The sequence below is a fragment of the Suricata suricatta genome, chromosome 5 (genome assembly GCF_006229205.1).
Source record: "Suricata suricatta isolate VVHF042 chromosome 5, meerkat_22Aug2017_6uvM2_HiC, whole genome shotgun sequence".
NCBI classification, from domain to species: Eukaryota; Metazoa; Chordata; class Mammalia; order Carnivora; family Herpestidae; genus Suricata; species Suricata suricatta.
Window position 1 is genome coordinate 65,230,804 of NC_043704.1, and position 22,974 is coordinate 65,253,777.

The 22,974-nt window shown below is 44.9% G+C and overlaps 1 protein-coding gene and 1 non-coding gene across 3 annotated transcripts in view; both read left to right on the top strand.

The window, feature by feature from the left end:
* Positions 1–22,624, top strand: part of ARHGAP31 (Rho GTPase activating protein 31) — a 112,044-nt gene extending 89,420 nt beyond the window's left edge. For both annotated transcript variants that reach the window (XM_029939362.1, XM_029939364.1), the window contains 4 exons: positions 6,212–6,274; positions 8,248–8,823; positions 11,821–12,098; positions 15,685–22,624. In XM_029939362.1, coding sequence (XP_029795222.1) covers positions 6,212–6,274; positions 8,248–8,823; positions 11,821–12,098; positions 15,685–18,117 — 3,350 coding nt within the window. In that variant the 3' untranslated portion in view covers positions 18,118–22,624. The remainder of the gene's footprint in view (positions 1–6,211; positions 6,275–8,247; positions 8,824–11,820; positions 12,099–15,684) is intronic.
* Positions 13,924–14,029, top strand: LOC115293062. Its single transcript, XR_003909323.1, has one exon. It is a non-coding gene; the product is annotated as a U6 spliceosomal RNA (small nuclear RNA).
* Positions 22,625–22,974: the final 350 nt, after the last annotated feature.

The following is a 22,974-nucleotide window of genomic DNA, read 5'->3' on the forward strand; positions in this document are numbered from 1 at the left end:
GGTCCTTGGTTTGACCATGTCAAACTCCCTAGACCTGAAACATAAAGATTAACTAAGGAGTCTTTTTAAAAAAAATAATTCTAGATTTATAAAAAAGTTGCAGAAATAGTAGACAAGAGCCTTTGTACCCTTCATGCAGCTGCTTCTGATGTTACTGAGCCAAGCCAGAAAATTAGCATCAATATAATACTACTAAATAAGGTTTGTAGACCTTATTCATAATTGACCAATTGTCCAACTAATGTCCTTTTTTAGGGTCCAGGAATGCACATTGCATTCAACTGTCATGCCTCCTTAATCACCTCCAGTCTAGGACATTTCCTCAGTGTTTCTGACCATGCCACTTCAGAAGAGTACAGCCATTTATTTTGTAGACTGTACCACCTCAGGCTGGATTTGTCTGAAGTTTTCTCATGATTCAGTTGAGGTTATGAATGTTGTGCCTGTCTCCGTGGGCCATGTCAGGAGGCACACAACGTCAATGTCTTATTGCTGGTGATGTTAACTTTGATCACTTGGCTAAAATACCATCTACAAAATTTTGTTACTATTTTTTCCTTTCCAATGAACAAGTAGGTTGTAGGAGATATTTTGAGACAATGCAAATATCCTGTTTCTCATCATACTTTTTTTTTCCTGAATTTTAGCATCCATCAGTGATTCTTGCTCACAAAAGTTGTTACAGTTATTATTACAGTTATTACTGTGGTGTTGGCCAAATGGTCATTTTCTGTTTCCATCACTCTGTCTACACTTATTAATTGAAATGTACTATAAGGAACATCTGTCCCTTCTCTCCTGTGACTCATGCCAGGGTTATAAATTTTAAATAAGAGTGTTGCCTTGTGGGAATTATATCTGAATAATGAATAGGAATTGGTACAGGAAAGAACTGAGGGAATAAGGGGTGCCTGGGTGGCTCAGTAGGTTAAGCATCCGAGGGTCCAATTTTTGATCTTGGCTCAGGGCATGGTCTCACAGTTCGTGAGTTTTAGCCCCATATTAGGCTCTGCACTGATGGTTCAGAGCCTACTGGGATTCTGTCTCTCCCTCTCTCTGCCCTTCCCCCACTCATGTTCTCCCTCCCTCTCTCTCTCTATCACAAAATAAATACATAAACTAAAAACAAAATAAAGAAATGAGAGAATCACTGTACAATGGGAAATATAACCAGTCCCGCAGAATCCTGTTTCAGGAAGGGAAGTCCAAAGAAATCTGCCACAATGACCTTCAGTGTTACAGATTGAAAGTCTGATTTTTTAAAAACAAGGGGCAATAGTTATGAAAACAAGTTGTAAGAAGTAAAAGTGCAAATGCAATGAGCAAACCTCATTTGGATCCTTTGAAAAAAAGGGCTACGAAAGATAATTTGGGGGACAGATAAATTATTAGATGATGTTAAGGAATTATAAATTTTCATAGCGTGCTAATGGAGTTCTTAGGAGGCATATGCTAAAGTTAAAGTATTTAAAGATGAAATGTCAAAATATTGAAACTCATTTTCATATGATTCAGCAAAATATAAGTGACTAGGTAGATACGGATATAGAAATACATGGCAATATAGAGAAAGAAAATATATGGCAAATGTCAACCTGGGTGGTAGGTTTAGAGATCTCCAAATTTTGTGAATGGTTGAAGTTTTTAGTAATGAAGATTTTGGGGGGAAATTAATGCTTATAGGAAAAATGATAAATAATTTTTAGGACTTTCCTTGAACCCACTGATAACTGTATACCAATCAAAGATGTTAGAAATCTTCACATTTGCCTACTGAACAAGAGATGTGACAGGAGATAGACAGCAGTTATGATTTAGGCTGGAAATAATAGCACATCCAACTCAATTGGCTTATGCAGTGGGGAAACTTACTGGGTTCTGTAATTGGACACCCAGATATAGGGAAGGCTTCAGGGTGGTTTAGTGGCTGTCTCCACTCCCCTATGTTTTCCTCAGCTGTGCCCTCCCAGGTGGGTCAGCTTCATCCCCAGACTGGTTTCTTTGCTGCATTGAAGTGGTTATTCTAGGCTTTACATTTGACTATCACTATGTCCAGAAGGAGAAAAGACGTTACTTCTGGTAGCTTGCGCCTAAAAGCAGGGACCCTTCTTTCCCAGAAATCCCCCATCAGAACACCCCCAACCCATCTCATTTGCCTTCACCTGAGTCATATGGATCAATCCCTGTGGCCAAGGGAGTGCCCTTGTGCTGATCAGCTTGGCCATGGCTTCCTAAACGAATCACTGGCATGAGGAATGGGATTACAGTCAGATGCACCCAAAAAGTACAAGGGATCTGTGAGAAGGAGGAAGAGAAACTGATTCTGGGTAGGCATCTCTAACATTCACTACACGGGGAAACATGTCTTTCTCCAAATGGAAAGATATCTCAGGTGAAGAGGGCAGGTTGCCACAGATATAGTGGATCAGATACAAATCAGAATTAAGATTCTCTAAGGAGAATTTGAGGGGAGGAGTACCTGGCAAGAAATTCCTGATCTAATAATAAAGAGATTTGCTTAATCACATCAAAGAGAGAATTCTAATTACAGAATCAATAATATAATGAAAATAGTTGCCAAGGAACAAAATGTCAAAAACAACAGAGCAAAACAAATGAGTAAAAATGAAACAAATGATTTGCCTTGACCTTGATTTAATAAGATTTCTACCCCATGTGGTTTTCAGAAGAAAGAAGCTTAAGGTGCTGGATCAAAGGGTAGTCAGCTCACAGAATGCACAGGGTGTCCCTGGCCAGAGGGTCTAAGCCTGGCTGTACCTCAGAGGTTCACACCCATAGAAGCTTCTGTGGGGAAGCCAGAGTATTGGTCATTTTTAGAAAGTCCCCCAGGTGATTTTGAAATGCAACCAGGCTTGAAAGCTACTGGTCTAACAAACTGGTGCAGCCACTCTGGAAAACAGTATGGAGATTCCTCAAAAAATTAAAAATGTAACTTCCCTATGACCCAGCAACTGCACTAGTAGGTATTTATCCAAGGGTAAATCCAAGGTATGCTGTTTCTAAGGGACACATGTACCCCAATGTTTATAGCAGCAGTATCAACAATAGCCAGAGAATGGAAAGACCCCAAATGTCCATTGGTAGATGAATGGATAAAGAAAAGATGGTATATATACATATACAGACACACAATGGAGTATTACTCAGCAATCAAAAAGAATGAAATCTTGCCATTTACAACTACGTGGATGGAACTAGAGGGTATCATGCTAAGCAAAATGAGTCAGAGAAAGACAAATATCATATGACTTCACCCATATATAGACTTTAAGATACAAAACAGATGAACATAAAGGAAAGGAAGCAAAAAGAATATAAAAACAGAACGGGAACAAAACATAAGAGACTCTTAAATACGGAGAACCAACAGAGGGTTGCTGGAGGGATTGTGGGGGGCGGTGGGCTAAATGGGCAAGGTCCATTAAGGAATCCACTCCTGAAATCACTGTTGCACTATATGCTCACTAACTTGGATGTAAATTTAAAAAATAAATATTAAAAAATAAATAAACTAATTGATCAAAAAAGAAAGAGAGAGCTACTGGTCTGAGACCACATGAACAAACTAATCAGCGATAGATCACTAGAATGGCTGAATTTTGAGGGGATGCAGAGGTGAAATTGAAGAGCCACAGTGCCAATACAAGTGGCTCTGACCTTGACTATTGCCTCAGTGCCCACTTTCACTAGAGGAGGGTTGCTGAAACCCTCAAAACTAAAGACTGGGGGTGCAGGCAGCTTATGGTCGCATCCACCAGTGTGGTCTCTGTTAAGTGACTCATGGACTCACTGTTGAAATATGCATGTGAAAAAAGTTGATCAGTGGATTAACATACTTAAATTTTTTAAATTTCTTTTAAAAATATTGATTTATTTTTGAGACAGAGAGAGAGAGAGTACGATCAGTGGAGGGACGGAGACAGAGGGAGACAGAAAATCCCAAGTAGACTCTGCACTGTCAGCACAGAGTCCAGCACAGGGCTTGAACTCACAAATCTTGAGAACATGATCTGACCCCAAATCAAGGGTTAGATGCTCAACCAACTAAGCCAGCAGGTGCCCCACATATTGAAATAAATTTTAAAAATCTTTTCTAAACTTCATGACTAAGGGACTTTTAAAAATTGATTCACCATGTATAGCATTGGGGATTTTTCTGGAGGGGGGTAGATGAAGGGGTGTTAACCCATATTTAGAAAGTTGAACATAAATTAGAAATAAAGGGGATGAAAAAATGGGGCATTGACCAAATGAAGATGCATCAGGTAGGGGTTTCCCAGTCACTGATGTGCTGGAATTAGTATATTATCCAATAGGGAGAGTCCAAGGAACTCTCCAGAGTGAATGCTTTAAGCAGGAAGTCCCAAAACCATAAGGATAATCTAAGAGAGGGAATTCAAGTGCCCCAAAGCTACCAGAAAACTGGCAGATGTACCTCCATGAGGCCAAGACAAGGTCCCAGACAGAAAAATATAATCTAAATATAGACACGGGCAAAGAAGTCCTGAGTTTTTAGTTACTATCCAGAAACGGAGTGAGGAAATCCTTGAGAACTGTTCCCAAAGTCAGCTGCTGTGGCCACCAAGGCCACAAGGAGCTGCATCATCAGAAAGAGGATCCAATGTGAAAAGTGAACTCTGGTGGCTGTGCAGAGACAACTGCTGTCCATCCTCCATGGACAGACACATAGTGCCATCTGGTCACTGGCTCTAGAGGCTATCACATGGAAACCAGAGGACGTCTAGAAATGCAGCCTCTGGAAAACAAAGGCAAAAGCTTGTCTCAGTAGGAAGGGTCACTGGCCATGCAGTCTTAGGATAAGTCAGTTTGTAAACTTGTGGAAATCGCAGGTCTTGAAAGGACGAGAGTTCTAGCCTACTAGTAGAAGTAAGGAGGTTGGGGGCAGTCTTGCTATTTCCAAGGGTTTGTATGAAGATGGCTCTGTCCCTCCCTACAGGCCCCAGGCGGAGAGAAGTCTCCGAGCCAGGAGGCCAAGGGGGTAATTCAGAGCCTCTCAGAGACAGCAGGGTTTGGGGCAAGGAGGAAAATGGGGGAACTTTAAAAGAGGGATGAAACAGCTCCGTTTGAGTTGAAGCCAACTCCGAGTGCTTCTTACAGACCAGCTCCTGAGTCCCTCCTGCTGCTGAGCCCCTCCTGCTGCTGAGCCCTGGGTTATCCTGATGAACAACAGCAATGAGGGTTACTTTTTGTTAAGCATAGACTCTGTTCTGGGTTAGTACAGATTATTTTATATGCGTGACATGTATTTCTCATGACAACTCTATTTTTCCTCACTTTACATATGAGGAAACTGAAGTTTAAAGAAAAGGTGAGCTGCATATCTGAGTTCACATCACCCACCGTGGCAGAGTGGGGATTCAAAGCCAGGTTTGTCTGAACCCGGAGTTACCTTACAGCCACGAGTCCTGGGTGTCCCACTCAGCTCCCGAACTTCCCTCTTTCCCCTCCTACCAAGCTTGCTAGGGGGAGCTATCTTTCAGCTAGGTCAGCTCTCTGATAAGAGATGACATTCTGAAGCACCTAATCCTGTCCCCGAAATTAAGTGTTTACTTCTTTAAGCTACACTCTTTCCCAAAAGTGCCTAGGTGGCTTACAAAGATGCACAGAGGACACCAGGCACATAATTGGTGCTCAGAAAAGGTGGGTTTGGTCTGGATCTGCTCCAGGGTGAGGTTGGTGGGTGAGATCATTTGGAGAAGCAACTGGTCTGCACCTGTCAGGAGCAGACGTGCATGAGGGAGAAAGGGGACTTCAGTCCCTTGCTGTCAGACGTGGCTGCAGCCAAGAATCCTGCTCTCCTGCCTGCCAGATAGAAGGGCTGGCCTGGGGCCCCATGGATTCTACGCCAGGGATGAATCTTGGTATAATAAAATTGGGTTCAGGGCTCCTCATTTGCTAACAGCTATTTGACAAAATTGTAATTTCCCTGTGCTTGTAAAATGTTAATAAAATGTTGATCTATGAATGCCCTGTTTTTATAAGCTCAGTCCCATCATGAAAGTGGGAGCATCTAGGGTGGAATGAGGAATGTTTTCTAAAGGAGAGAATTATAAATACTTAAAAACCTTTCCTGAAGAAAGTTCTCTAGTATACATACAGCCTGACCTATTGTTCTGAATGCTTCCCTTCAATATGCATTCATCAGGGATGTTTTTTCTTTTGTCTTTAGTGGAAAAGGCTACTATCCGACCAGCTAAAAGCATGGACTCGCTGTGCTCAGTGCCCGTGGAAGGTGAGATCTCACACTGCCTTCGGACCTGGGGATGGCCACGGGGAGACAGGAGCTCCCACACCGGACTTGCCTTCATGAGCACCTGCCTGCTCATCTCCTCACAATCATGCACATCCCCGAGTCCCAAATCCACCCTGATCCCTGACCCCAAGGGGTTCACACAACTCCTGCTTAATCCATCCCCCCATTACACTACGGGTCATGTCCTAGAGTGCCATCCTGCTCCTCCAGCCTTCCTCTAACCACAGCTGGAGATGGCAGGTAAACCTGAACTCAAACCTGAACCAGGTAAAAGGGCAACTCCTGAGAACCAAGACAGACGAGGCTTCCCCCTTGGGCATAAAGAAGAGCCGAGCATTGGTTTTTACCTCATGCTTTAGTGCTTGTGTACTTAGGTGTCTTCAATTTGCGTGTTTCCATAGGCTGTCAGGTCATGATTTTGAGTTGGTAGAGTCACTCATTCATTTATCGGTAAACAGTGATGGGCACCAGCCTGGCACGTGGCTGGTCATCCTTTGGAGGAGTAGATGTGTGTAGAGTTGCACGCAAGGTGACACATCACCAGAGTGGTACCTCACACTGACCTCCCTATACCTCTCGCTCCTGAGTTTTTTCCTTACGCAGCCAACAAGCACTGCTACAGGTTGTGAGGCACAGGCTTCCTGCGTTTTATCCCATGACCTTCCAATAATACAAAACATTTTGTGATTTGATAAATGAGGCAGCCTGAAACAATGCAGAAAATCTTTAGAATAACCCTTTAAAAATAATTGTAAACTTGTAAAATAGCAAACTCTTTTTTTAATATTTATTTATTTTTGAGAGACATGGAGGAGAAGCAGGGAGGGACAGAAAGAGAGGGAGATACAGAATTTGAAGCAGGCTCAAGGCTCTGAGCTGTCAGCACAGAGCCTGATGTGGGGCTCAAACCCACCGACTAGGAGATCATGACCTGAGTCACAGTTGGAGGCTTAACTGACTGAACTACCCAGGAGCCCCAATAGTGAACTCTTTAAGCTGATATGATCCTTTTAGCATTTTCTCACCTTTCTAGTCATCCATTTGCTTTGGTTTTGAATGCTTTTGAGGCCGTTCTTGCCCCGTTCTACAGAATTTAATATTTCAAAATGTCCTCCCTTGGATGAGCATTGGGCAGATGATCTGCCTCTCTGAGTCTCAGTTTCCTCATATGTTACAGGAGGTCATTACTCTTCCCCTACATAATGGTCAAGCCTCTCGTTACATAAGATGTCCAACACAGCCCTCACCTTGCTGGGAATTATTCTCCCGATCCCAGACAACTCACTGTTTATCTTGCGGCTTATTTCCCAGACAGATTTTTCTCTTCTTTACTTTCACTTTTAAGTCAGTTGGGAACTTGCTCCTCACAACTGGGCTTTATAAGTTTTCATTAATTTACATTTCTAGTTTCTCATCCCCTGAATCAGCAGGAGGAAGCCTGGGAAAAGGGAGAAAGTTCTAGCTGAGAAAGGCATTCGTTTCCTTGCTGGGAAATCAAACCCCCGTTTGGGTCCCTCTGCCAGAGGAGTCTTAAAACAATACATTTTCAGGTTTTAAAATAAAACAAAATTCTGTTATTTTGCCCTTTTTGTCTTCTCCTTCCTTTTGAGCAAACATCATTCTGCCATCTCCCATCTGTCTTTTTTTCTTTTTTCATGGTCTACATTTACTGCTGGTGGACGACTGCTCTGTTTAGCAACCTTAGCAGTGGCCGCCGTGGCAAAGTTTAAAACAGAGGCAGGAAATGGTCCTGTCCAGGCATCCTGCCAACATTCTGTGCACATGAGAAGATGCTTACTCTCCCCTCAATCAAATGTTACCCACCTGTCTCTATTAGGTAGCTAGGATGCAATGCCTTTCCAGTGTCCAGGATACACCTTCCCTTACTGAAAGGCTGTGTAGTCTTATGTGTGCCCAGCTGCTGACCACGTATCTGTTTGCTTTTTCACCAGGGAAAGAAACCAAAGGAAATTTTAATCGAACAGTCACCACTGGTGGATTTTTCATTCCAGCAGCAAAATTGCATTCGACCAGCCCTGGCAGCTCGTGTGACCTCAGCAAGCAGGAGGGGGAGTGGGGCCAGGAGGGGATGCCGGCAGGGGCAGAGGGGGGCTTTGACGTGAGCAGTGACCGAAGTCAACTCGAAGGTGCCCAGGCCCGGCCCCCACCTGAGCAGCTGAAGGTGTTCCGGCCCATTGAGGATCCCGAGAGTGAGCAAACAGCCCCAAAGATGCTGGGTATGTTCTACACATCGAATGACAGCTCCAGCAAATCTGTCTTCACCAGCAGTCTCTTCCAGATGGAGCCCTCTCCACGTCACCAGCGCAAGGCCCTGAACATCTCTGAGCCCTTTGCCGTATCCGTGCCGCTCCGTGTGTCAGCTGTCATCAGCACCAATAGCACCCCGTGCAGAACACCCCCAAAAGAGCTCCAGTCGCTTTCCAGCCTGGAAGAGTTTTCTTTCCAGGGCTCAGAGAGTGGAGGTTGGCCTGAAGAGGAGAAGCCACTGGGAGCTGAGACTTCTACAGGTAAAGCAGGGGAGAAAGGGTTTCTTTTCATTGCAAGAGGCTTAAAGGCAGATTAAACTCACTTGAACAGAGTTTGCAAGACAATGTAGTGAAGTGGTTAAGACTGTGGGCTCTGGAGCCAGATTGCCCGAGTGCAAGTCCAGTCTCAGCCATTTCACTGTATGGTCTTTAGCAGCTCTGTGCCTCAACTTCTTGATCTGTAAAATGGGACTAATGTTTATAATCATATCTTCTTCACACATTTTCTGTGATAGTAAGTTAATTAATACATATAAGGCTCTCAGAACAGTGTCTAATACTTAGTAAATACTCAGTAAATGCCGTCTATTATTTTATTCACTCACATAGTGAGAAGGCAGAAAGAGAAGCTCAAAGAATGAAATTCTAGCTCAAAAGCTAGATAGACATTCAACTCTTCTAAACTCAACCTCTCTCCCTCATTTCCACCCATTCCTCATTTCTACCTCATATCTGCAGAGAACATGGCTAGCAACTCTAGCAATGAAAAAGAGCATCTTGCTCCCAATTTCCATATATCAATTGCAGGGAAGACTCTGATTGGTCTTGCTTGGTCACATGCCCAGCCTTGGACCAATTATGGTTGCCAGGCTATTAGGGTTCTAAGATTGGCTAAGCGTTAGTCTCTGAACCATCTTTGGAGTTAGGAGGGGGTTCAACGATGAACAGCCAGCTGTGAGCCACATAAAATGGAAGTAGGGAGAACCTCAACGGAGAAGATGACTGACAGACATACCAACCAATGTTCCATGTGGTTTAAGAATATTTTTATTATTGAGGCCCCTGTGTGGCCCAGTCCATTGATTGTCTGACTCTTGATTTCAGCACGGGTTATGATCCCAGGGTTGTGGGACTGAGCCCCCACATCAGGTTCTGAGTTGACAACACAGAGCTTACTTGGGATCCTCTTTTTCCCCCTCTCTCTCTGCCCCTTCCCCACTTGTGCTCTCTTTCTTTCTGTCTCTCAAAATGCATAAATAAACACTGTAAAAAGGAATATTTTCATTATTAATATTAGCTAACTTTTTTTGAACAACTGTTATGGTACCAGGCACTGTCCTAAGTGTTCTATATGCATTGTCTCCATTCTCCTCATAACAACTCTGTGAGGTTTAGGTAGTTACCATTATCCCCATTTGCTTAGAAAGAAAATCAGTTAACTTGCCAAATGAATCATAGCAAGAGAGTGGAAACACCGGGATTTTAATACAGATTTTAAACTGTGCTTTTAAACACTCCGCCATGGCCCTTCTTTACAATGGGCTGTGGAGTTACAAAGATTAGTAAAACATGTTCCCTTCACCCAGCAAGCACACGAACTAGGGAGAGAAACTAAAACTGTAATGAAATGCAGCACAGGGTCAGCCTATAGAAGTAGCAGAAGACCCTCTTGGCCATTTTGAATGAGGGAGGGCTTAGGTCCCTGAAACATAATGAAAGAGATGTTCAGAAAGGATTGCAAGGGCATCAGGAAGAGGGAGTCCTCTCAGGGGGATTCCGGAAACTTTCCCAGAAGAGGGGACGTGTGGGCTGGGCCTTCATAAATGGATAGGCTTTCTCCATCCAGAAAAGATGGGGAGGATATTCTGGGCTGAGAGGCCGCTGAATACTGTGGGGAGTGTGTAGGTTTTGGAGTTCAGCTGGGCCGATTCGCATCCTATCTTCACTTTTTGGCCTGTGACAGTGGACAATGGTTGGTATCTCGGAGCCGGGGGTGATTGCTGTCTCAAGGGCTGGGGTGAGGTCTGAATGGGAGGATGTTCATAAAATGCCTATTCACAGTCTGGCTCACAGAAGACCTTTGATAAATATTCGTCCTTTTCTCGTCCGGTTCCCCTCAGGACAGGGGCCTCAGTGGTGCCCTGTTCGGAGAATGCTCCGTGTGGTGGGCTGCTGTGGATGGAGCGGGGTGAGGCTTAGAAGAAGAAGGGAAGCCCTGCAGGAGAAAGTATTTCCAAAGGCTTTTGTGTGGTTGGTTACTGTCCTGGGTGTTCAGTCTTTTTTTTTTTTTTTTTAATGTTTTATTTATTTTTGATACAGAGAGAGACAGAGCATGAGAGGGGGAGGGACAGAGAGAGAAGGAGACACAGAACTGGAAACAGGCTCTTAGCTAGCTGTCAGCACAGAGCCTGATGCGGGGCTCGAACCCACAAACGTGAGATCTGACCTGAGCTGAAGTCGGAGGCTCAACCGACTGAGCCATCCAGACGCCCCTGGGTGTTCAGTCTTTATCCTGCACTGTGAAAACAGCCTTATACCATGAGAGAGGACCTTCATCATGCAAATAATAGAGGTCAAACTTGGGGTCTACCTCCCTCTCTGCTGCCTTGGTAGGTGTTTAAGGCTGGAGCTTAATCTTTCCATTTTAGACATATCCAGATTGATGTGCAGAAAACACAGGAAGCTGTCAATCATAATCATAATACATCTTTGTAGCTTGGTGTAAATAATAGATTTCTGTGCTGCAGGCAACAGCTTGACTTCTCAGGATCTGAATTTACTTATCTGTGGAGTGAAGGCTTAGATTAGAATAGGGTTTCTCAACCTTGGCACTACTTACATTGTAGGCTGGACAATTCCTTGCTGGGGGCGGAGCTATTTTATGCTTTGTAGGATACTTAGTATCCTGGCTTCTACTACCTAGATGCCAGTAGCCACCTCCTCCCCACCCCCGTGTGGCAACCAGAACTGTCCACAGGCATTGCCAAATATGTCCTGGGCAGGGGAAGAGCAAATGGTTCCTAGTCTCGAGCCCCTGGACTAGATGACCTTCAAGGCCCTCCCATCTCTGACAGTCTGGGACTCTGGGCACCGAAGGCAGGACATGGCAAGAAGGAAAGGATAAAGAATGTGAGGGGCAGTTAGCTGGGCGAATCTCCATACTTGTGAGGCAGGACTAGCCCAGCACAGTGACTGTGCCAGGAACAGCATCTCTGCAAATAAAGTCTTCAGCGAATAACTCTCATCTCCTCATTATAGCTTCTGTCTCTAAGAAGGCGGCTCTTGAGGATGCCAAGCCAGGACCAGAAGCAGTGAGGACAGGGGAATGCAGCAAAGGCCTCTCCCTGGAGCCAGCTTCCCAACTGGAGGAAAAGAAGGCTTCGGAAGTCTCCCCGGGCTCTCAACACTCAAGTGAATTAGAGAAGAGGCTGGATCCTGAGAAGGTGGTGGAGGGTCGTGAGGCTGACCCGGGGCAGCCCAGCACTCTGCAGGAGAGCCCCGGGGCCAGAGCCGAACTCGTGTTTCTCCATGAGATGGTAAGCTGGACTAACTGCCTGATCCAGCCAGTGGAGTTCTCTTTGTCCGAGGGGCTCTCGGAATAGCTGAAAGCAGTTTGTTTATTTTTTAGAACCAGTTTCTGCCAAAGGGACATTGGGGGACAATCTTTAATTGGGTCTGGGAGTCTTTTTCAGTGAACTTTTCAGAGGGACTATGGTGATGGGGAAGAACCATCCAGCTCAGATTCCCTAGGACAGGCTCAACTCTAAATATTTCTGAACTGAAGTCACCATAAACCAGTGACATGCCCTTGGTCCCAGAAGCAGCACAAAACGAGTCCCAAATATGATGACCATTATGGGCTCCAACTTTCCTTCCAGACATCCTGGATGGATGGTTGCTTGTGCGTGTCTATAAAGTCTTCTAAAAGATTTCTGGGATTCACTCCTTTCTCCTATGGCTTCTGGAGAAGTTAAACCTGATGCCAGTGCGTACTACACCTCTTGTACTCTTTAGAGGTAAAAATTTCCAAGGTTTTACAGGATGTGCTTGCATAAAATTAAGGGGTGAGGAGGTTTCTGGGGGCACCCAGGGAGGAGTCCTGTGTTGAGGACGCAGCTCTGTGACCTGGAGGTGTATGCCAGAGAAGAAAGGAACTTCTTTGCCTTTTAACTTATTTCCAGGGATTTGGTTTCCAGCACATGCACAAAAGGACCATGTGCTGGGAGTTAGGGCAATGCAGGAGCGCTGTGCTGGCCTCAGGAGGGCTGAGTAAAGGTACCTGAAGGACGTGTTTGCGATTGTAGAAGGAGGATATAGACATTCTTCTCCCAGGGATTGAATTCTGGGAATAGCACTGCTTTCCGAAGCAGATAAAATTAGTTCTGGAAGGGAAGCCAGGCCAGATTCAGGGGAACAGGTAAAGGCATCAATCCATTCATCGGTTTAAAAATGTATTTAAGGGGCGCCTGGGTGGCTTAATCGGTTAGGTGCCCAACCTCAGCTCAGGTCGTGATCTCTCGGTTTAGCTCATGAGTTCAAGCCCCAGACAGGGCTCTACACCGTGAGCACAGAGCCCTTTTGGATCCTCAGTCTCCCTCTCTCTCTGCCCGTCCCCAACTAGCTTGTGCTCTCTCGCTCGCTCTCTCTCTCTCTCTCTCTCTCAAAAATAAACATTAAAAAAATAAATAAAGTACATGTAAACACCTACTTTGGGACAGGCACTCCTCTGAGAACAGCGACGACTGCTGTGTGCAAGACAGTCACAGTCCCTGCCTTCTCCGAGCTGACAGCTTAGTAGGTAAAAGCTCATTAAATGCATGCTTTCTAGGATGATGTGGAAGTACAGCATGCTGTGAGGGTGTGCAACAGGAGGACCTAACCTAGTCAGAGGGAGGAGGAAGTCACAATGGTCAGGGAAGACCTCTCTGAAAAATAGACATTTAGGCTGAGAACTTAGCTGGAAGAAAGGGAAAGGGGACAGAATAGAAAGGGAGAGATTCCTAGGCAGAAAGACTTAAGATGTGCCATGATCTCAGATGGGAAAGAGCATGAAACATTATAGGAACAAGACCAGAGAACAGGAATGTGGGCCAGAAAAAGAGTCCCAGGCAGAAGCTGGGGCCAGTCAGGCAGGGCTGCCTGGAAGGGATTTGGAGGTAAGGGACAATGGGAACTCTTCTGATCTGTGCAGAATTTTATACTTTGTGAGGAGAATGGCTTGGACAAGGCCAGAGAGGAGGCAAGGATGCCAGTTAGAAGGCTAGTATGTGACAGACCAGGTGAGAAAAGATGGGGACTTAGACAAGGGTAGGACAATGGGGATAGAAATGGAAGTTCAAGAGCTATTTAGAAGCTAGAATGGTGCTCACTGCAACACCACATTCACTAAAATTGGAGCGATACAAAGACGGTTAGCATGGTCTCCGTGAAGGGTAACATGCAACTTCATGAAGCATTCCATATTTTGGGGGGTGATTCCTGGCTGGCTCAGTCCATAGGGCCTGCAACTCTTAATTTCAGGATTATGAGTTCATGCCCCAAATTGGGCATGGAGCCTACTTAAAATAAGATAGAATAAAACAAAAAAGTAAAATAAAATAGCAATGTCTAAAATAATATCACGCAATATAAATAATTTTAGTTATCACACAAAGAAAGAAGCTAGAATGGACAGGACTTGGTGAGGGATTGGGTAAGAGTGAGGAAGAAGTTAGGACACCGCATAGATTTCCGATCTGAGCAGAAAGTTGCACTATGGTCCACCTACTGAGATGGTAGGGAGGGGTGGTTGGAAGTTTATGTGCTCATCTATTTATTTAAATGTATTGATTTCTTAGTAAGAGATCAATAAATGTAGGTGCTGAGGAGAGTAAAAAGATGAGTAAAAGGCCACCCCTGCCCTGAAGGTGAAATAGAAATAGATACAAATAAATGCAATACAGGAGAATCAGATCTTAAAAATATCCCTGCTTTCTGACCAAGTAATCTTATTCCTGGAGAGTTCTCTGAAGGAAACAACTCGGATAGAAAACCTCTTATCGAGCAACTACTCCCAGTATACCAGGCACCATTTGGCCTTGAGGAATCAAAGATGAATGGACACAATTCTTGACCTCCAAGAGCTCAGAGTTCATTGGGAAAGAAAAGATAAGCATTAGATTAATTGTAACATGAAGTACATGATCAGAGCCAGATGAGAAGTGATGTCAGGTTGGCAGGAGGTCAGGTTTCTCATAAAGGCCTGAACCCCCACAGGATGGATGTGCCTCCTGGAACTCCTTCTCCTTGGGACAGAATTAGGCCTTGAGACAAGAAGTGAAGGCCACTGAAATTTGTTTCCTGGACCCTGACCAGGCCTCCGTTCGTCCCTTCCCATCTGCAGTCTGGGGCTTTGTGTAGTAAGAGAGGAGTCAGAGAGAAACCAGACTTGAGGGGAGACAAGGGCGACCAACAAGACGGAGAAGGCGCCCCTTAGATCCACAGTGGTTGTCTGCGGGCAGTAGGAATGTAAGATTTTGCCGTTTTGTACGCTCCTTTCTTTTAATATGTGTTAAAAATTTTTTTCCATGTGAAATGTGTATTTCTTTGGTAATAAGAAAAGATATATGTATTTATTTGGAAAGCAGATGTCAGGGCAAGACTTAACATTTACATTCCCCTGGGAGAATCTGGTTCTCGTGTGCCACCTGGTAGACGTGAAGTTGAATGAAATCAGGGGTTGGTTTGTTTTATAAGTCAACAGTGCACAGGGATTAAGTGTTTCTGTTCTGGTGTAGACACAGCTGGATTTTAGTCCCAGGCTGCTGCTGTGTGACTCCGGTAAATTAACATGTTTGAACACAGGTCTCCTCACCTCTACAATGGGAGTAGTTAGAGTAGTATTTATCTCTTAGAGTTGTTGGGACAATTAAACAAGAAAATGCCATTAAAATGTGTTACCGCACATGGTAAGCCCTGAATAAACATCCATGATTATTAATGCTGTGTCCTTTATTTGCTGAGATAGCGCAGCCTGGCAACTCGCCAATCCCTCTACTGTCTCTGGGGAATAGCTGCAGTTGTCAGTGCCCAGAGTCATTGGTTCTAAAATAATCCATGTCTCCATGTCTTGATGTTTTTCAGGATGAAGATGATCTGGCCAACGCCCTGATCTGGCCCGAGATTCAACAGGAGCTGAAAATCATTGAATCTGAGGAGGAGCTCTCTTCATTGCCACCACCTGCTCCAAAGATCAACGCAACTCAGCCCATCCTGGAGTCCAGTCCAGGGCCTCTCCCTTCCCCGCAGCATCCTGGGAGCTTGTCCTGTGGCCCAACCTCAGTCTCCACCCCTGTGGAGGAGTGGACTAGGGATCCAGCCAATCAGAGCACACAGGGGACTTCCACGGCAGCCAATAGAGAAAAGTCAGAGACTACAAACAGCCTCCACATACCAGAGCCAGAGAAGGGCCAGCGCCCAGATCCCACTAGTTTGCCTCCTCTGGAAATAGTACCATTTGAGGCAGCTTCTCCACAAGCAAGGGTGGACCAGGGAGGTCCGGGGAATCTGTCTCCTTTGCTCCCGCCTGCCGCGCCGCCTCCAACTCCTCTGGAAGAAGAGCCTCAAGTCCAGCTATCAAAGGGCAGCCCTGAGAGAGAAGACTCATCTAGGAATTTGGAGACAAATCCACACATAGACCAGATGAAGTCCAAAGGCAGCCCTGGGACCCCCAGCCTTTGTCAGGGGGAGGAGGTCTCTCTAGGACAAAGTGAACAGCAAAATTCAGAGAATGCTGCCTGTGAGGGGAAAGGCCCTGGGTTTCAAAGCCCAACAAGAGAGGTTGAGCTCTCCCCACAAAAAGAAGGGGATGTAGCCCATTCAGTACAGGAGCCCTCAGACTGTGATGAAGATGAAACTGTGACAGACATTGCCCAGCATGGCCTGGAGATGGTGGAACCCTGGGAGGAACCCCAGTGGGTAACGAGTCCCCTTCACTCTCCCACCCTGAAAGATGTGCAAGAGGCCCAGGTGCAGGGCGCCCAGGGCCACCGATTGGAGAAGAGGCTTCCCCACAGGCCCAGCCTTCGCCAGAGCCATTCTCTGGATAGCAAAACGACCACAGTTAAAAGCCAGTGGACTCTTGAGGCTCCCTCCTCCAGCAGCTGTGCTAACCTTGAAGCAGAGAGGAATTCCGACCCTCTGCAATCCCTGGCATCCAGGAGAGAGATTACCAAATGGGATGAGAAACCCCTAAGGTCCTTCAGAGAGTTCTCTGGCCCAAAAGGGACAGAAGCTGTTCCCAGCCAGAAGGGACAAACTGGTTTGCAGCCCAAACCAGCAGAAATCAGCCCTGTCAGCCTAGCAGAGGGAAAGGAAGTGGGGGCACACCAGGGGCACAACAGCCCTCAGAATGAGCGAGGTAGTGTTCCTGGGCCAGACAATAGCAAGGAAAGTTCACCTAGTGTGCAGGACAGCACCTTACCTGTAGAGCATCCCCCAAAGTTACAGCTGAAGAGCACTGACTGTGGGCCCCCCAAAGGGAAAAACAGGCCTTCTTCCCTCAATTTGGACTCTGCCATTCCCATCACAGACCTCTTCCGGTTTGAGAATGTGACCTCATTTGGTTCACCTGGAATGCAGCTCTCTGACCCAGGAGACAGAAAAGTCACATGGATGTCATCATCTCACTGTAAGGTAGACCCATGGAGCCTTTACTCCCAGGACCCTCAGGATCTGGACATTGTTGCTCATGCCCTGACAGGCCGCCGTAACTCAGCTCCTGTGAGTGTGTCGGCTGTGAGAACCTCCTTCATGGTCAAAATGTGCCAGGCCAGGGCAGTCCCAGTCATCCCACCCAAGATTCAGTATACGCAGATCCCACAGCCCCTGCCCTCTCAGAGCTCAGGGGACAGTGGGGCTCAGCCTCTGGAAAGGGGCCAAGAGGAACCCAGCTCGAGTGGTGGAACCAATCAGAAATCTGCCAAAGATGATTCTCTCTCTTGCTTGGAAAGCCCAAAAGAAGAGAAATCAAAGCAAGATAGAGGAACCACTGAGTCCTTGCAAATGGATACCACTACATCCCACATGTGTGAGGGACCCACCCTTCCTCCAGAACCAGTCTTGGCTAACCTGCTCTCCACCCAGGATGCAACAGTGCAATGCAGAAAGCGCACATCAGAGACAGAGCCATCTGGAGATAACCTTCTTTCTTCAAAAATAGAGCGACCATCAGGGGGTTCTAAGCCTTTCCACAGGTCGAGGCCAGGAAGACCTCAGAGCCTAATCTTATTCAGTCCTCCTTTCCCCATTATGGACCACCCTCCCCCTTCATCCACAGTGACAGATTCCAAGGTTCTGCTGTCCCCCATCACAAGTCCCACCCAGACAGTTTCCCCTGGCCTTCTTTGTGGGGATTTGGCAGAAAACACGTGGGTCACACCAGAAGGGGTTACACTTAGGAATAAAATGACCATCCCTAAGAATGGCCAAAGACTAGAGACCTCAACCAGCTGTTTTTACCAGCCCCAGCGGAGATCAGTGATTCTGGATGGAAGAAGTGGGAGGCCAATAGAATGACATCAGTTCACTGGTGCCTGAAAAAAATGTCACGATTCATCCTAGAAGTTATTACAGGGCCAATTTGCCATTATTCAGGTGTAGGTTATCCAAATTTGGGTTATCCTTATTTTGGCCTCTTCTCTTTCATTAAGTTTTTAACCATTTATGAATTAGTTCATTTGCCAGAAGAAAGATCAAGGGAAGGACCAACAGATGAAGTTTAAATAAGTCCATACCAGCAGGTGGGAAAAGATCAGGTAACAGAAGAGGGTGAAATGCTTGCCTCCAATGAGATTTGGGTTGGTTTGTGAGTTGCATTTCTCCCACATTGTCATTATCTATTATCGTTGAGAGTTGGCTAAAATAACATCTGTGGAAAGAAAGAGAAATCCTTTGCCTGTGTTGGAAAATGTTGCTGTTGAGGTTTGAAGGCCTCCTTTTGACTTCATGCTTTTTAATGCTCTTTAAATCATGTGTTTTTTAGACCAGTTTTCTGATAAACTTTGTAAAATTGTACACTCCAGAATGGAAGCAGATTGGGAAGTGCAAACTAATGTACACCTAAAGATCCAACTGGGTGAATTTACCTCTGCTCTTTCCCTGGAATCTTTGAGGACCTGTCCAAGATGGCTCCATAAATCAGCGTCAAAAATCAGAATCTATACACAAGAGCAAATTCTGAGACTGGACTTACTGGCTGTGCCTTTTGCTAACTTGGGACTCTACCATTATCCTGACCTCTGATCTATAAATCCAGTAGCTGGGCAAGGTGGGGGCTGAGCTGAGGGTCACCTCAATGAAATGTGCTGAATCTTCACTTGGGTATGCAATAGTGAAGTGAAGTGATCTGCTTTGTTTCCAAATCAGAATCCAAGAACAGGATATCATCATAGAGAAAAACCTCATGCATGGATAGAACTACACTCTAAACTTAATATGTTTAAATTGGTAGGACATTAGTACAAAATACAACTAGCTCAGCTTCCCTCTCCTCCACACTAGGCTGGGAGTACAGGAGAGGGCACGTGGGGAGCCCTCACAGGGTAAACATCACTACCACTTGGTGAGAGTTTCCCTTCTGGATACGCATTTCAGTTTAGCCAGTGGGTTCCTCCCTTTCTCCCTCTCCTTCCATTACTCAGCAGATCTGAGGCATCTTTCTCCATTCCATAATCCCTCTCGTCCATCACCCACCCCAGCATTCTGACTTGCCCTTCTGTCTATACGCAAGCAGAAGCAATAAACCAATCTGATTTTATTTCAGTTACTTAGAACTTCCAATGGTTTTTCCCCTTTTCAGCTGGTGAGAGGAAGGAGAACTAATACAACCTGCTGGCAGATTTTTGGTGCTTCTCCAAAAAGGGCTTCATAGGAGCCCTTCTCAAGGCAAAAGCCATTAGGGTATCAACAGTTTCAAACATAAGACAATGATCTTATTTGAGAAACAAATTAAAATGCACCTGTTTCTAGCCCTATCCATGTCTTCTCAGGGTCAAGTCTGGCTGAGCTCTGTCCACAAGCTCAGTCATTGCAGAAATTTCTCTAGGGGTTAACCAGTGCCTCTGGGCAGACCTCATAACCAAGGCTGCTGCTGGGGTGGGGAGGGGCTGAACTGAAGTTACCTCATCCAGTGAGAAATTGGAAGCCGATGCTCTGCAAAAGATACATACTCCCCTCTCCCTTCTTCCCTGATAAGACTTACAGTTTTTAAATCTTGTCTTCTGCCTTTTAAGCCAGTGTCAGTGGTGGGGTAACTGGCAGAGGCCAGCTGATAAGTTCTACTTTTAGAGGGCACTGAGGTGAGTGAGGAGGGGGTGAAGTTAATAGGGGTTTCAGGGTCTTGCATGCTCGTTAGGTAAGCAAGACCCTGGACCAACAGCTAATGAGATGTCAACCCATTAAAAACAAGTCCTAGGGTATAGCATTTTCCCTCCTTGGCAAGCAAAGTGAAGAAATAGAGTGGTGACGGATGAGAAAGGCCATGTTCAGGAGATTTGAAAAGTGCATTCCTGCCTTATCAGAAAATGTGGGCAGACGGGCTTTATCCGAGTCAGTGTACTGTGGTGTCTACACTTTGATAAGGACCATGTTCCAGTTACAATGTGAGAGAGGAAAGGAACTGGACTTTGCCTCACCATCAGAACTTTGAGCCGAGTAATGAAATATTTCAACCTTTATTATTATTTTTAATTTTTGTGTGTGACACTTAGAGGATATATTTTCATTTGGAGATAGACTCAGAAGCCACTAAGTACATATTAATGAGTTAGTTCCGCTTGAGGCACCTAGGCACATTTCTTAAATGTCTGCCATGCTCCTTAGACTCTGACACCTTTTGTCTGTCTTGAGAAACAGATTAAAACAGGAGTGTGGATATGCGGATGCCGCCATAAGACACAATGACAACTGTCTGGAGTTACTCTCTACTCAGATTTCCTAGCCAGTCAATCCAGAAGGCTGTGGAAGCTGACTCACCTTATCAGTCAGTGTCCCACTGTGAAAATGTGGACTTCTCCACTACTGCCCCGCCTGTCAGCTGTCACAAACACATCCAGAAACTTCCTCCGGGCTAGCCTGGCGCTGAGGAAATTCCATTTCATGGCAGAGAACTCAGATTTTTCCCCCCTGAAATTGTTCCCCCAGATGCCCTGAGATTACCTATTTGGTCCTTCATCTGGGACTGAAAAATGACCCCCTTGAGAATGGCTGGCTGGAAAGCAAATTGCCCGCTTCCCCTCAGGGGAGGGACACAAGGCCTTGTGTTTTCAGGACCATCTACAGGGTGCCCTACAAAGAGCTGCAAAATCAAATTCTCAAAGTGCCCCTTCAAATCAGTTGCCAGTCCTCAAAATGGGGGTAGCTGAATTTCAATGTTGAGATGAAGTCCGTGCATTTCCTGATGCCTCTTCCAGTGTTAGCAGTTGCTTGAAAAGATAATCTGTATTTATTGGCAAAATGGCCCTCTCAGACCAGCTATTTTTTTCTTTTCTTTTTTTGCCAAAATGGACCAGGTAGAAGGAAATTTGGTTTCTATTCTTTGCTCTAGATGGAATGTGAAGAGACCTGAACAAGAACTCAACATTAAGACAGCTTAATCTAAGCTGTAAAATTCAAAATATTGGCCGAGTCGAAATTAAGGATTCTGGGGAAATTAAAAACATAAGCATCATCATCCTCAACAGTACTTATCAAGAGCTTAGTAATATTGCACTGGGTACCTTAGAACTCTTAAACCCTTGAAGAGTAATGAAGGGAAGAGGAATGGTAGTAAATGAAATAGTCCATAAACAAACAGGAACAAGATTTAGAACCATTAAGTTACCAAATGAAAGCTGAAGAGGAAAACTGTAGCAACTAGCATCTTTTAATAGGATTATTAATAGTGTTCAAGTTACCTACTGACTTTAATCAAATTAAACAACAATTGCAAATCCAACAGAAGGTACTAGGGAGACAAGCGTTGAGAATTTGCTTTGATTGTATAAAAAATGTGAGCGCGGTAATCAAGAACAAATAGTTCTGAAGTTGTGCGTAGTCTTAATTGGTTTGGTTGTGAAGTCCTGCTAGATCTCTGCTAATGAGCCAGGTAATATCAGCATTCCATGCTCCTGGAGAGGGGACCTCAGAGACTTCCATCATCACAACATGGATTAACTCCCGTTGATGATGAACCCATAGATCCAAGATGAGCTGTTCATTTCATGCCTAATGTTCAGAGCACGATAACCATGTTTGACTAAAATTGGGTTGTACAGTCATTTATCCACACAGGTCCTGAAGAGGCAGTGGGGAGCATAAGATTCATCTGTCTGGAATAGGAGTGGGAGAGGTTCAGGACAGGTCCAGTTCCTGCCAGGATCGATTAGGGCCACATTCTACCATGGCGTGTCCGATCTGATGACAAAATTAATCTTGGGGTTAAATGTTGTCAGGAGTATGATTTTAAGCACTTGCAGCAGGAAGGTCAGCTCAAAATGTGGAATGACAAAGAATGTGTCCTCCTTTGTCAACATCTCCTCAAGCAAAGTCAGGCCAGAAGTGGGAGTGGGCACCTTTCCAAGCATGGAGAGGCGTAAGAGATAGAGGAAGGGTGATTGCCTGAGATCAGTGTCAGTCCAGATAGCATAAAACTGGGGGTCCCCATAGATGGACTGGCACACAGTAGGTCATTTAGCAGCCTTGAGGTGAGGTTGAAGGAGGATGTAACTAAAATATAAGAAACCCACGAAGTAGGTATCCGTGTGTTTGACTGGATGGATCATAATGCTTTGCAATAACTTAATGCCATAGTAATTCCTGGCTTATAATTCTGCAAGGTAAAGCACTTTTTCAAAGCACCTGTTAGAAATCTACGTGGTTTCAGCTGTTTGTTGAGCTCGACAAATGTTTCCAAAGATATAATCAAATGTTTTTCTATTGATTAAAAAAGTATAAATATTAAACCTATCCATAGAGACTTTTAAGTGTAATTAAAACAGATTGTTATGCTTTAAAAAGGTATTCTAATAAATGATATAAAGGAGAATGCTTATGATGGCACTGTGAACTAGAGGAGGACCTGGGCGCATCAAAATCACTACTGGGAAAAGTGGGTTATATGCATCAGGCTCATTGTTCTAGTTTGATGCTAGTTTTCTTACTTCAAGGTTTGGTCTCACAGCCGGAGACCTGATGATTTACTTCAGTAAATTTTTCTTGCTTTTGTTATTTTACCTCTTAATATTGTAAGATATTTGCCACTTCTCTCCCTTACTCTTGTAATCATACATGTTACCAAAGATACCCACTATAAATCAACGGATATTGTCATGAGAACTAAGAAGAAAAAGCTATTCTACTCAAAAATCCACAATTTACCAAGTTATATGATTACAA